The sequence below is a fragment of the Odocoileus virginianus genome, chromosome 9 (genome assembly GCF_023699985.2).
Source record: "Odocoileus virginianus isolate 20LAN1187 ecotype Illinois chromosome 9, Ovbor_1.2, whole genome shotgun sequence".
Taxonomy (NCBI): domain Eukaryota; kingdom Metazoa; phylum Chordata; class Mammalia; order Artiodactyla; family Cervidae; genus Odocoileus; species Odocoileus virginianus.
Genome location: NC_069682.1, coordinates 6,195,488 through 6,208,712, shown reverse-complemented (window position 1 = coordinate 6,208,712; position 13,225 = coordinate 6,195,488). Strand labels below are relative to the sequence as shown.

Below are 13,225 nucleotides of genomic sequence, written 5' to 3'. Positions count from 1 at the left end.
GGACTTAGTTGCTCCTTGGAATGTAAGATCTTCCCAGACCAGGAATTGAACCCATGTCTCCTCTATTGACAGGCAGATTCTTTACCACTGAGCCACCAAGGAAGCCCAATAATACACTATTATTATTTTTGAAGACAATGTTAATTTTGATTTACATGCATGTTTGCCATTGTATTTGCTTGCCCATTCCTCGTTTCATTCCTGAGTGTCCTTTTCCTTGTTGGATTATTGTCTTAGTCCTTTCAGGCTGCTGTAACAAAATGCAAGAGACCGGATGGCTTACGAACAATAGGAATGTGTTTGTCACAGTTGTGGAGGCTGGGAAGTCCAGCATGAGGCATCGGCAGATTTGGTGTCTGATGAGGACCTCCCTCCTAGATGGCCACCTCTTTGCTGTAACCTTACATGCCAGAAGGGGCAGGGAGACGTCTTGGGCTTCTTCTGCAGTGGCATGTCTCTTTCCTGTGGGCTCTGCCTTCACGACATAATCATTTTTTGATGCCCTACCTCCAAATACCATCACTGTGTGGGTTAGGATTGCAATAGGTGAAATTTTGGAAGGGCACATTTAGAGCAAAGCAGTTATTTTCCTTTTTCTTAAAGTATATTATTCATTTGTTTATTTGTTCATCCATTCAACAAATATTTTTTAAGTACTTAAGAGGTGTCAAGTCCTTTTCTGGGTGCTTTGCTTATGCTAGTGAGTAAAACACACAAAGATTACTGCTTTTGTGGAGCTTCTAGTCTTTTGGAGGAGTTTTGTAGTTTAAACATTATGAAAATAAATTGTGTATTTTAGAAGATTCAGGTTATGGAAAAAAGATAAGGTAGAGCTAAGAAAAGAACATTAGGTATGCTCATGAGTATGGAGTGTTAGAAGGAGGTCAGTCTTCAGTAGTGACTACAGCGACCCTTTAGGGCTTCACTAAGTGCAGGGCTCTTGGTGGTAAACACATTTTATTTATTTATAAATGTATTTATTTTTGTTCCTAAAAGGTAATTTTGTTAGGTTCCCACTTCTAGGTTTATAGTTATTTTTCTCTGAAAATATACCACTGCCTTCTGGCTCCCATTGGACTGTTGGAAATTCTGCTGTCACTCCACTGTAGTAAGCTTTCCTTTCTCTCTGGCTCCTTTCCTTTTTCTCTGGATTTCTGGAGATCTAGATTCTTATTTTTCATCTGTTGTGGGGAAATTTGAGCCATTTTTTCTTTAAATATTTTCACTTCTCTATTCTTTCCAGCTGGGAGTACATTAGATTTTCATTCATTTTACCATTTCTTCTGTATTTTCCATCACCCCCCCCCCCCTTTTACAATTGCAATCAGATGTGTATTAAATGTTATATAAATATACATGTGTTATGCTATTAGGAAAAAGTTGAAAGATTTGATCATGATCTGGCATTTCAAATCCTGTGTTGTATACTCAAAAATAGATACATCAGCTGTTGACTTGATTAAGGTGAAACAGTGAAACACACATAATCTTAAGTGTATAATTTGATGAATTTTGATATGTGTATACGTCCATGTGACAAGATCTGACATTGCTACTATGCTAGAAGGTTTCTTTATATCCCTTCAGAGTCCATACCTCCCTCCCAAGACAACTATTTTTCTGATTCTTTTTCACCATAGTTTTACCTGTTCTAAATAAAACTTCAGACAAATGGGAGCATATATTATATACTGTGTTGTAGCCAGCATCTTTTGCTCAACAATACATCTAAAAAGTTATCCATATTGTTGCACATATCACTAGTTCTTTTTTATTCCTGTACAGTCTTCCACTGTTGCCTGTATTACATCTTGTGTACCCATTCCCCTCTTGATAGGCTTTTGGATTATATCCAGGTTTCGACTATTGCAGTTTAACTAAGGTGTTATAAACATTTTTGACAAGTCTTTTGTCATATATATTTTGCTTTCTTTTGTGGTAAATAGGCTTCCCTCATAGCTCAGTTGGTAAAGAATCTGCCTGCAAAGCAGGAGACCTGGGTTCAGTCCCTGGGTCGGGAAGCTCACCTGGAGAAGGAAACAGTGGCCCACTCCAGTATTCTTGCCTGGGAAGAAAACTGTCCCATGGACAGAGGAGCCTGGCAGGCTACAGCTCATGGGGTCACAAAGAGTCAGGTGTGACTGACAGTTTCAGGTTTTCAGTTTGGGGTGAATACTTAGGGGTATAGCTGAGTCATAGCTAGGTGTGTATATTTAATTTAGAGTTAAATTTTTTTGAGTTAGAATTTTAAAATTGTGATTAATATTTATTCCAGAAAAATAAGAAGCCAAATTAGGTATGTTCATGATTATATTTTTAACTGATTTTAAGTCATTGAGATGTAGTCTGTAAGTGTTTGAGTAAATGAATGCAATTTAATAATCTAGTTAATATAATTTTAAGGAACTTGTCAGAATTATCATCTTTCTTAAATTCCTCAATTTTGATTTCAACTCCAGTATATCTTAGGTTGCTATTCTTAACCAGTCATTTATTATGAGTTCAAATTAAATACTATTAATTGAACAACATATGAATAAGAATAAAAATGTGTTAAAGCTTTGTAAAGCGTCCATTGTAGCTTCCCAGATGGCTCAGTAGTAATGAACTCAACCTGCTACCAATGCTGGAGATGCGGGTTTGATCCCTGAGTCAGGAAGATCCCCTGGAGAAGGAAATGGCAACCCACTCCAGTATTCTTGCCTGGGAAAGCCCGTGGACAGAAGAGCCTGGTGGGTTACAGTCCATGGGTTCACAGAGTCAGACTCAACTCAGCGACTGATCAGCAGCGACAGCAAAGCTCCCACTGCAGCTCAGTGGCGTCATGATCCAAGTCACGAGCATGCCCGTCACTCACACATGCTCATTCGGCATATGCGCTAAGGCCCCCAAATGGTTCCACTGTGGAGGAAGCCGACCCATGGTACATTATTTGTCAGGTTATTAAAAAACAAAACAAAGCACTGAGATTAAAACCACTGCATTTTCCACCTTTAATGTTGCAGCCCCAGAGCACTGTATAGGGGTTCTGCCAGTTGGAAAACATTGTCCTTTGCTACTTTTGAGAGACTGGAATTTTTAGGTAATCCTCTGGAACTTTGTTATGATATGAATTTATAATTAAAGCTGTAATTCAGATATATTAAAGCCCCTTAAAAGCATCGTTAACACACTTATTTTTGTTTTGAGCTGAAAATGTTTCTGTTTACTTTTGGTGAATGATTTAAGGAATTAATAGCAAAGATTTTTACAAAATAAACTTTTTTCTCTGTTGTAGATATGTTTGGCACTAATATGTGTAGTGCTGCAAATATTTTAATGTATATTTATTAAGCAAAGAATAAAGGATTATTTAAAAATAGACATCTTGACTGTAGCTTTCCAGAAACATCATTTGTAGTCTTGGACATCAGAAGGGGGATTTTCTGAAGAGAGAAGAGAAAAGTCATTGGGTATTCTTATATCCAAATCTTCCTTGGTTTCAGCCAAGCCAGACACATGAAAGCAGATAATTGTGGCTGAGCTCTCCTTCGTTTATACACACAGCTGATACACGCTCAGCCCACAGAGGCCCCGACATTGGAGGGACGGGTTTCAGGAGCCGGTTGCAGAGCCTGGCCCAGGTTTCCTGTGCCTAGATCTGTCATCGCATCTTTAGGAATCTTGAAGGTGGGAAAGATTTATGCTATAGTCACGGGGCTGTCATGGAAGGTTTTAAGTCAGCTGTGTTTCTCAAGTGGAGGCTCAGGCCGATTATAATGCTATTCACCAGCCTAACAAGGGTGCGTTGGGAAGACGTGGTATCTTAAAAAAAAATGTATTTCTGTCTTTATTATTATATTAGGATGATCTCACCATACATCAGGTTTAGGATGCACTTTTACACTCGAGATATTATTCTTATATTTTATCTATTTGATACTTGAGTAATTCTGTACAGAAGAAACCCTGGAGGAGGAAATGGCCACCCACTCCAGTATTCATGGGATTCTGTCCGAGAATCCCATGGATGGAGGAGCTTGGTAGGCTGTGGTCCATAGGGTCACACAGAGTCGGACATGGCTGAAGTGGCTTAGCATGCATGCACACATGCATATATAGAAGAAAGGCCATGTTAATGAGATAAGTAACTGATAGATGGTGTCTCTTGGCAGGTTTCAGAGTTAAAGTGCAAGTTAGAGCCTTAATTTTCATGTGGAAAGTAGCTACACTTTGTTCTAAGGAATTTATTAGTTTATATGTGTTACTTTATTTAATTCTTACAATAACTATATAATAGCCAACTCCAATTTGGAGCGAGAAAAATGAAAACTTTTGACATTAAGTTCAATAGAGATTACTAGATCATTGGTTACTTGTAGAAAGTTTTATTTGTCTTTTCCATGACACATGGAATCTCTATGTCAACTTTATATACATGTGTTTATTCTGACAAGAACTATAATTTATGCCATTGCTTTTTAATAACAATTTTATCAAAAAAATTAATGCAACTAGCATATTTCAGTCAAGGACATTAAGTCTGTGTATGTATGTGGTGCATATACTTCTAAGTATTTATGGAGTGTAAGAGTATAATAGTAGCTCCACATAATAGCAGTCATTGTATGTTTTTTAAACTTTCTAAGATTTCTTTTCTATACAAACGAGCTCTGTGAAATTATTATAGCCAAAATACCACTGTTTGTCTTTCATTCAATTTACCTGCACTTCATAAAAATGCTTAAATATTACTTCATCATCTTTCAGTTTGCATTTCAGTATGTGAAATCTATAAACTAATTCTTGAATATTTTATGAAGTATTTCTGATTTTTGCAGGTGTTGCAAGCCATTAGGAATATTTAGCTTAATTTGGAACAGAATTCTCTATCTTTTGCTGATTTTTCATTTTTGAAAAACAGGTTATAGTAAATCCATCTACGTATAATCCTTCCATGTCTTTGTACAGTAAGGTTCAAAGGGATAAAAGTTAAAGTCATGATATCCTGATCGAAATGCCGAGAATTGTTTTTACAGATAATGCATATCATTGTGTATATGTTATGTGTCCCCTCAGTAAAATTCTGTTTTATAGAATGTTTGAGTAGGATCAACAGTCACAGTTAATAAAAAAGAACTAATAAAGAATAGCCTTTCCTGACTCTGTTGTTGCTGTTTTTGAGGAAGGTTATTCTACAGTGCCTTTTTATTTGTATGAGAGCAGTCTGTTTCTAAAAGAACCAGTAGAATTGATTAGATCATGTTTTAAAATACTTTGTAGTATGTTCATGGTGGTATGGTCATGGTGATATGCTGACAACTGGTAGTTGAACAAGACCAAGCTTAAATCTTTTATGCCGACATAGTGTTGTTCTTAAGTGGTTTAAGTTTCTCCTTGAGCAGACTTGTGCCTATAAAATTATTTGCCTTAGAATGAGTAGAGCAGACATTTGGCTGATCATGACCTGTGGGATGGTATCAGACCTTGATCCTCAAAGTAGAGTCCACGGACCAGAAGTCTCTTTGAACATGGGGTTGTCCCTGACTCTCTTACAAACTTGGGGGTATGGGTGAGGATGGGGTTGTTCTCAGGTTCTGGGGCACCAGTGCCCGAGTTTGAAAATATATACCACCATGACCACAGTGAACTTAAAGACCTACAATAGTCCTCCTTTAATATACTAAAAAGGTAATTTTTCTTGAAATTTTGTTCCCGCTCCCTTTACTTCTGATTTTTATCCAGCAGGGTAAAGTTTGTCTGCCTTGCACAGGTGACCCAGAAATCTTCGAGGCGAGAAACAGCTGCTCGTGGTCGATACGTGTGAAATGCCTTAAGCATGTGAGACCGGGAACAAGACCCAGAAACACAAAGATGGCTCCCGGAAATGTGCACTTTTCTGCCATACGAGTGGCAACCATATTATTAACATAGCAGGGAAGGGAGTTTGCCATCAAGTGTCTCACAAGGAAGAAATTTTAAAGAAAACTCTAGTATGGTCTAGTTCAAGACTGAATGGCACTCTCTTTGTTTATTGTGGTGAATGTATTACTTTTGGAAAATTTTACATAATATTAAAAAAAATATAAAATAGGACATTTATTAGTTCACTTATACCATAGATCCTTTCCTCTACAGATTCTCAGTCGTGAACTGAATTCTTGAGATTAAGGCGATACAGTGATACACTACAATTTTTATTGTTGTTTTCTGCCTCCCTTTGAAAGGCACGTTAGGCTTCTTATTAGAGAAGAGCAACCGGACATCTTTGGCTCAGGATCTTTCACTGGAAAAGAAGTTTTGACTTGCACCAGGTTTAAGTGTCAACTTGACAATAGATAATTTCAGGAGATTGCTGAATGTTCCAGCTAAGGATAAGCTTGGATTTTGCTGTGTCGTGATTGTCCTTGAAGTGCTGTGTGGTCATATCCCTGTTGTGCACCATGCTTAGTGAGTGCCCTGGCCCTTTTTGCTCCACAGGAGAACGACTCAGGCGCTTTGGACACAGTGGGCGCTGTGGTTGTGGACCACGAAGGGAATGTGGCTGCCGCCGTCTCTAGTGGAGGCCTGGCCTTGAAACATCCGGGGAGAGTTGGGCAGGTAAGAAACGCTGAGGTTTTTCAACTAGCCTCACAAGTTGAACATAGCATTTTCCAGCTCACAGGTTTTTGAACCAGTAGAGACATTTTTTTTTTCTTTAGAAAAAACAAATGGTATTGTTCCTAACACTTACATAGTATGAATCATCAACTGCCTGTTTAGGATATTTTTTAAAATGAAAACCTACCTCAGAATACTGGGGTTCTTACTGATCATTCTCTGTAGAAGTGAGCACCTGACTGTATGACTTGCTTTTCAGGTGGGAAAATGGTTTCAGAGTTGCATTTTGTATTTCCTCTATTCAAGGAACAGTAGCATTTTGACCCGAATCCTTTCTCTGATTAAGCATTTCAGCTGTTTTATAGACTAACTGGTATTTCAAGTCACGAACACATGATACTACTCAAGAAATCGAGATATGAGGGAAGCCGAATTTATGTGCAACTGGTTTTTTGCGAACTCACTTGTACATCTTCTTCACCCCCAACTCCCCATCTCCAGCCTTTAGTAGTAAATTGAGAATGAAATTTAGCAATACATTTGATCTAATAATCTTTCTGAGTATATACCAATTTGGCACATTGCTTACTGGCTTAACAAATGTCTGTTGAGTGAACAAACGAATTGGATGCCCTCACAGAGTCTGTTGGCTTCCCAAGTGGCATTAGTGGTAAAGAACCTGCCTGCCAGTGCAGGAGATGAAAGAGATGCGGGTTTGATCCCTGGGTCAGGAAGGTCTCTTGGAGGAGGAAATGGCAACCCACTCCTGTATGCTTGCCTGGAGAATGCCATGGACAGATGACCCTGGCAGGCTACAGACCATAGAGTTGCAAAGCGTGGAACACGACTGAGTATGCAGCACAGCACAGTCTGTTAAAGTATAACAGTCGCCTGGGGAGTGTGTAAGCTCAGCACTTGGATCTCACGCTGCCTCTGGAGCACTGCTTGGCACGCTCCTTGTGCTTTCTCTCTTGTGTTTGAGGAAGAGTCCACGTCACAGTTGCTTTGGACACGGTGGGTAGTGAGTGCTCGGAGTAGAGTGGTCTGATTCATGGAGGACGTCTTTGCAAAGCCCCTAGTGATGTTCTGTGACCTGCCCTTTATGGTGGACAAACCACTCATCGTGCTGTGGTGGGAAGGGGAAGGGAGGCATAATTAATTTTGTGCTACTCTTTGCCTGCCATGCAAGGGGATTTATGGGATATGATTACTCAACATGTGTAAATGCTTTGAACTCAGTATAAAAAGTCTTTGTCTGGTCATGGTATTTTTCCACATAATAAAGTCTTGTGTATTTGTCAAGTTTGGAATAGGAAAACCAAGCTTGGCATATCAGATCTGGATGCCTTGGTGGAGAAAAAGAGAGAAAAGCCAGCAGAGCCGCCTTGATCACATTGCCATTCCCATGACTTTTTCACTGGTTTTTGTTTGTTTGGGTTAGCAAAATAGCAACAAGAGAACCAAGGACAGTTCTGGACTACGTTAGCAGGACATTACACCCAGCAATCTTGAAGCTATTCTGCCACACTGCACATGGGATTGTCTTGGAAAAAGAAATGCTGTAAAGCTTACATGTACACATTTGAAAACTGCTAAGAGAGTAAATCTTAAAAGTTCTCATCACAAGAAAAACAATTCTGTGACTGTGTATGGTGATAGATGTTAATGGATGTTAACTGATCATTTTGCATTCTATGCAAATATTGAATTATTAGTCTGTATACCTGAAACTAATAAAATGTGTGTCAGTTGTACCTCAGTTTAAAAAAAAAAGCTTACATGTTAATTTGCCCCACTTGACTGGTTTATGAATGTACAAGTTTGTGAGGGCTGAAGAATCGGGAAAATGGTGTGAAGGAGAGGGTAAAGTTGCTTACAAGGAAAGCAGTTGTTTAGTCGGGTTATATTGCACAGATGGAAGCCTGGAAACATGGAAGCATCATATGAGAGGTAAAGGGCTGTCCTTGACAAGCAGAATAGAATGAAACAAAATACATAAGCAAACTGTCTTTGAAAAGCAAAGACTCATTTTTTAAAAAATGTGCTAAAACTAGATATTCCTATATACATTTTAAATGGACAAAAAGCTATTAAATTTAGCATATTACACATTTTACCCTGCTCTAGATATAACAGTTCAGATGCTGAAGTGGCAATTTGAAAGAAAACTTCACTTGCTTCCTTAGCTTATAATAATTAGAATTTACAAATGCGATACAAAAAAGGAATTATTATGTTCTACTGTCCTCCAAACCCTACCTGACCCACATGAAAACAGGCGGTTGAGTTTAGGGGTTGAGTGTGGATTTGGGATTTAGGTAAACCTTTATTCTAACCTCACTTCCCCACTACCAGTCCCCTCACATGGATAGGTTACTCAACGCCTGAAGTTCTATTTTCCACAATTGTACAATGGGGATAAATAGCTACCTCACAAAGTTCTAGAAGATTGACATCATGCATTTCAGTCACTTATCACAGTCCCTCCTAATAATGTGGCAGTTGCTATTTGCTGGCGATGTGAAGCAAGTGTGTTAATTCCCATGATCCTACAAAACTGTGAAGTGCCTGTTACTATATCCTTATTTTATAAAAAAGGAAACAAAGACCCAAAGAAGAGTAAATGATAATTATACTATCATCACTTGTGTGACCTACTTTTACTCCATGATAATAGCTTTGATAGCATTTTACTACTAAAAAGAAGGAAACTTTTTGTTTTTAAAGGTCTGCTTAAGTTTGTTGTATTTTATCTAACAGAGTGGATAGGAAAGGAACAGTCTCTGATTCTTTTCTCTTACCTGTCACTGTCTCAGCCCAGCCTGTTTCAGAAAATGAAGAAGGAAGAAAACTTAGGTCATGAAATTGAGCAGAGGTAGCATAAAGGAAATTTGGTTAGAAAGGAGAGCCAAGAGTAAGAATAAACTTTCTTTTCATGACCCCCACTGGGCTTCCAAGGAGTGTCCTTGCGGTCTTATTTACTACTTTTTGGGTGCAGAACTCCAGGTCAAGATAATTGTGGTAAATGCAAAGGGCAGTGGACCAGTACCCAGGGTTTTCAGTGAAGGGAGGTTGGGCTCTTTCACTGAGGCTGCGTGTTCTCTGAGGTTCTGGCTGGCCCAGCACCCATCCTAGGTAGAACCAGTCGAACGGCTTTAGCCCACAAGTTTGCCATTTTTTCCTGAAGTTTATGAGCTGAATCACTTCTGAAGGACTTTTAGTTGCCACCCTCACCCCACTATCTTGTTTATTTTAGAAGCATGGTGTTTTCAAAGGCAGTAATAGATTTTCTACTGTCTGCCATATTAGGGGTGTTGCATTCAGTTCTTGTTTCTGCTTTTAAGAGGGGTCTTGTCAGTGACAGTGATGGGTGACAACTGGATCACATGAACATGGTCAGATTTCGTCTCCATCATCCTGGACTCAGGGTCATTTCTCAAGGAGGGTCATTAGGGAAGTGGACTGGGTGTGTGCATCTCAACGTCCTGGAGAACAGTTCACAGATTCCCTGGTGGCTCAACCTGGTAAAGAATGTACCTGCAATGCGGGAGACCTGGGTTCTATTCCTGGTTTGGGAAGGTTTCCTGGAGACGGGAACGGCTACTCACTCCAGTGTTCTGGCCTGGAGAATTCCGTGGACTGTATAGTCCATGGGGTCACAAAGAGTTGGATATGACTGAGCAACTTTCACATTCACAGATTCTTTGAGAGAGGAAAGAAGAATCGGGACGTTAGAAAAGCCGAATTTGGAGAACTTTAGGGGGAGGTTGAAGTATTTCCAGAGAGTAGTTCCAGGATTGGTGGGCGGAAGTTATGAGAAAGTATATATTCCTTAAAGCAATCAAAGGTAAAATTGCCCACCAATTAAAAGTGTCCAAAAGGGGTATATGTTCCCACATGAAGTGTTGAGGGTTGCAGTATCAGAAGTGCCTGGATTGTTTCCTGAAAACCCCTGTTCCATGCAGAATATTGGAGCAAATTAATTCTGAAGTCCTTGTAAGGAATAAACCATCATAGAAAGTTAAAATCTGTCTGGTTACCATTCTCTGTCTTAGCTTCTTCTTCTACTACTCACAAATAAGTTCCTAGAATATAGCAGTGCTATTTTTGTGGAAGTACCTTTTTCCTTCATCAGTCACAGAGAATACTGAATATATTGTTGTAGGATTTTTTTTTTTTTTTAAACTGAATGTTTCAGAGTTTTTCTGTAATAGTTCTTAAATATCTTAAAAAAAATTTTTTTCTAATTCTACATGTTGCTGTGCCAATGTTTATTTAGCCATTTCTTTACTGCTTGACATCTATGTTGTTTTCAGTATTTTGTTCTTATCAAACAGGTGATCATAAACATTCTTGACCACACCTCCTTGTATTTCTCTGCAATAACCATCCAAGAGTTTTTTTTAATTCTGCTTCTAACTAAGGAATGAAAAAGTTATCAGTTTTGATTCCCCTTGCAAAGGCAGAGAAATCATAGTAGATATTGAAGAGGTGAATCCAGACATTCTGGGTGGCACGCTTAGAAACAAAATAGGAATGGTTATCACACACTTTTAGAAAACCACAGTGGCTTATTGTGTTCCTGGTGGTTTCAGACACATAAATTTATTCTGCCACCTCACAGAGCGATTAGCTTGAACAGGCCTTTTTGTCACCCTTCTTTCCATCTGGCAGAATCTAGAGCGGTGGTGAGCATACACTGGGCCCTTTGGTGCATAAAAGTTGGATTTCCTCTTGTTCTGTCCTGAAGGAGGAGGGAAAAGCGCTAAAACCTGAAGCAGGGTTTGCTGGAGGCTGGCGGGGGGACCACCTGAATTCCAGGCCCCTGGGATCCTGGTTAACAGTGCTGCTCCCGGGCCAGCCTCCAGACCATCAGGAATATAGCTGGGAACCCACGGTCCCTATTATTATGCTCCCCAAGTAATCTGACTGACACACACCTAGATTGAGAAGTGATTTCAAGGGTCCAGAAGAGCCACACCCGACAAGCCTACAGCAGAGGGAAGAATTTTTCTGGGAAGGAAGAAATTACTGTTGATAAGATTAATAATTTTTTTTCTCATTTCTGAAAAATTTTAGATTAATCCTTAGCTGAAAGTAGTTTTGATAGTGTTAGAACCATTGTCTGGGTAGGTCTTAGCCTCTGGTTATCACGCATGTGCTATACATCATTATTAGATGAGGCTTTATTAGATGGGTATGATTTCTGGCTTCTGTTGAAAGCTAGTAATTATGTATAATGTTCTTAAAATGCTGTATTTATATTTATCTACCTTCCCCCACCAGGCTGCTCTTTATGGATGTGGCTGCTGGGCTGAAAATACTGGAGCTCATAATCCCTACTCCACAGCTGTGAGTACCTCAGGTATTTGCTGCTTTCATGACCATTTTTCATTACTTCAACCTCGTAGGTCATTTATTGATTGAAAACTGTGTTTTTATGTAAACACAAAGTATGTGCTAAGACACTTCATGGACCAGAACATTGATGCTTCAAAGATCTTTGATACTTGGGTATTTTTGAGAATTGTTTCACAACATAGTATCACAGTATAAATGGTTTACTAACATTTTCAGTACAACTTTGGGGTTAACTAAAATTTAGTTATATTTTTAATGGATTTTTTTTCCCCAAATGACTCATGATAGTGCCAAATTTGGGTCAAAATGATATAAAAGTAGCAAGGCATTTGAAAAACTAAGAGGTCATTTATTAAGTAAAATGTTGACGTAAATCTTACAAGGTGTATTTCAAAATGTGTATCATGGCATATACTTTTGACAAAATGTAGGTCCTCTTTTTGTATTTGTATTAGAAGAGTCTATCATTCAGAAATGTGTGTGTGTGTGTGTGTGTGTGTGTGTGTGTGTGTGTCGGGAGAGTGGATTTGAGTGGGCAGAATAGTTGTTGTCTAGATCCAGGTTTTCATGTGCTTGTGCCAGATGTACTTGAAGCTCATGATGTGGTTGATGTGTGTGGGTGACATAATAGTATTGGTTCCCCCGCTTTGCCATGTCATCTCTCAAGTCAGAATCCTAGGACTTTGTGCCAGCTGTCCTCAGGCTTTCTCGGGAGGGCAAGTGGATATGGCCTCCTCTCTTTCCTTTCTCTCTCTGGTCTCTCCCGCATTGTTTTCTGCCCCACCACACTGACCAGCCACCCAGTCCAGCCGCCCTCCTCTCTTGCTTGCTCCTGCCTCTCTGGGGTCTCTGCCTCTAGTGTAGACCCTGGACCTAGCCTGGTTTGTCCTGCTGCCTTGACCTGCTCCATCTTCTTCCCACTGCTGGTAACCCTGGGCGTGGCTTTTCCTCATCTTTCTGTGGGCTTCCCCTTGGTGACTTGGTGATGTTTCAGTGGTTATCTCTTAGAGTGCTGGCTTCCATGTCTATCCTACTCTGTTCTTCATGCTTGAAGTCCACCTTAGTCCTTTCTGCCTTCCTGCTGGCCACATCCCTGTGGGTGCCATGTATGCACATGAGGTTCAGTAGCACAAATAAACACCTTTTTTTCCGTATTCCCACACTGTGGCCACCTTTCTCCTGCATTCCATGCCTCTTTTATTGCCATCACTATTTTGAGTTTCCCTGGTGGCTCAGCTGGTAAAGAATCCACCTGCAGTGTGGCAGACCTGGGTTCGATCCCTGG

At 39.7% G+C, this 13,225-nt stretch overlaps 1 protein-coding gene across 6 annotated transcripts in view; it reads left to right on the top strand.

Annotated features, from left to right (window-relative positions):
• TASP1 (taspase 1) overlaps nt 1-13,225 on the top strand; it is a 248,285-nt gene that overhangs the window by 100,769 nt on the left and 134,291 nt on the right. For 4 of the 6 annotated variants that reach the window (XM_070471902.1, XM_070471900.1, XM_070471901.1 and 1 more), the window contains 2 exons: nt 6,460-6,579; nt 11,866-11,944. In XM_070471902.1, the coding sequence (XP_070328003.1) occupies nt 6,460-6,579; nt 11,866-11,944 (199 nt within the window). The remainder of the gene's footprint in view (nt 1-6,459; nt 6,580-11,865; nt 11,945-13,225) is intronic. The other 2 variants (XR_011489320.1, XM_070471903.1) reach the window with 1 other exon arrangement.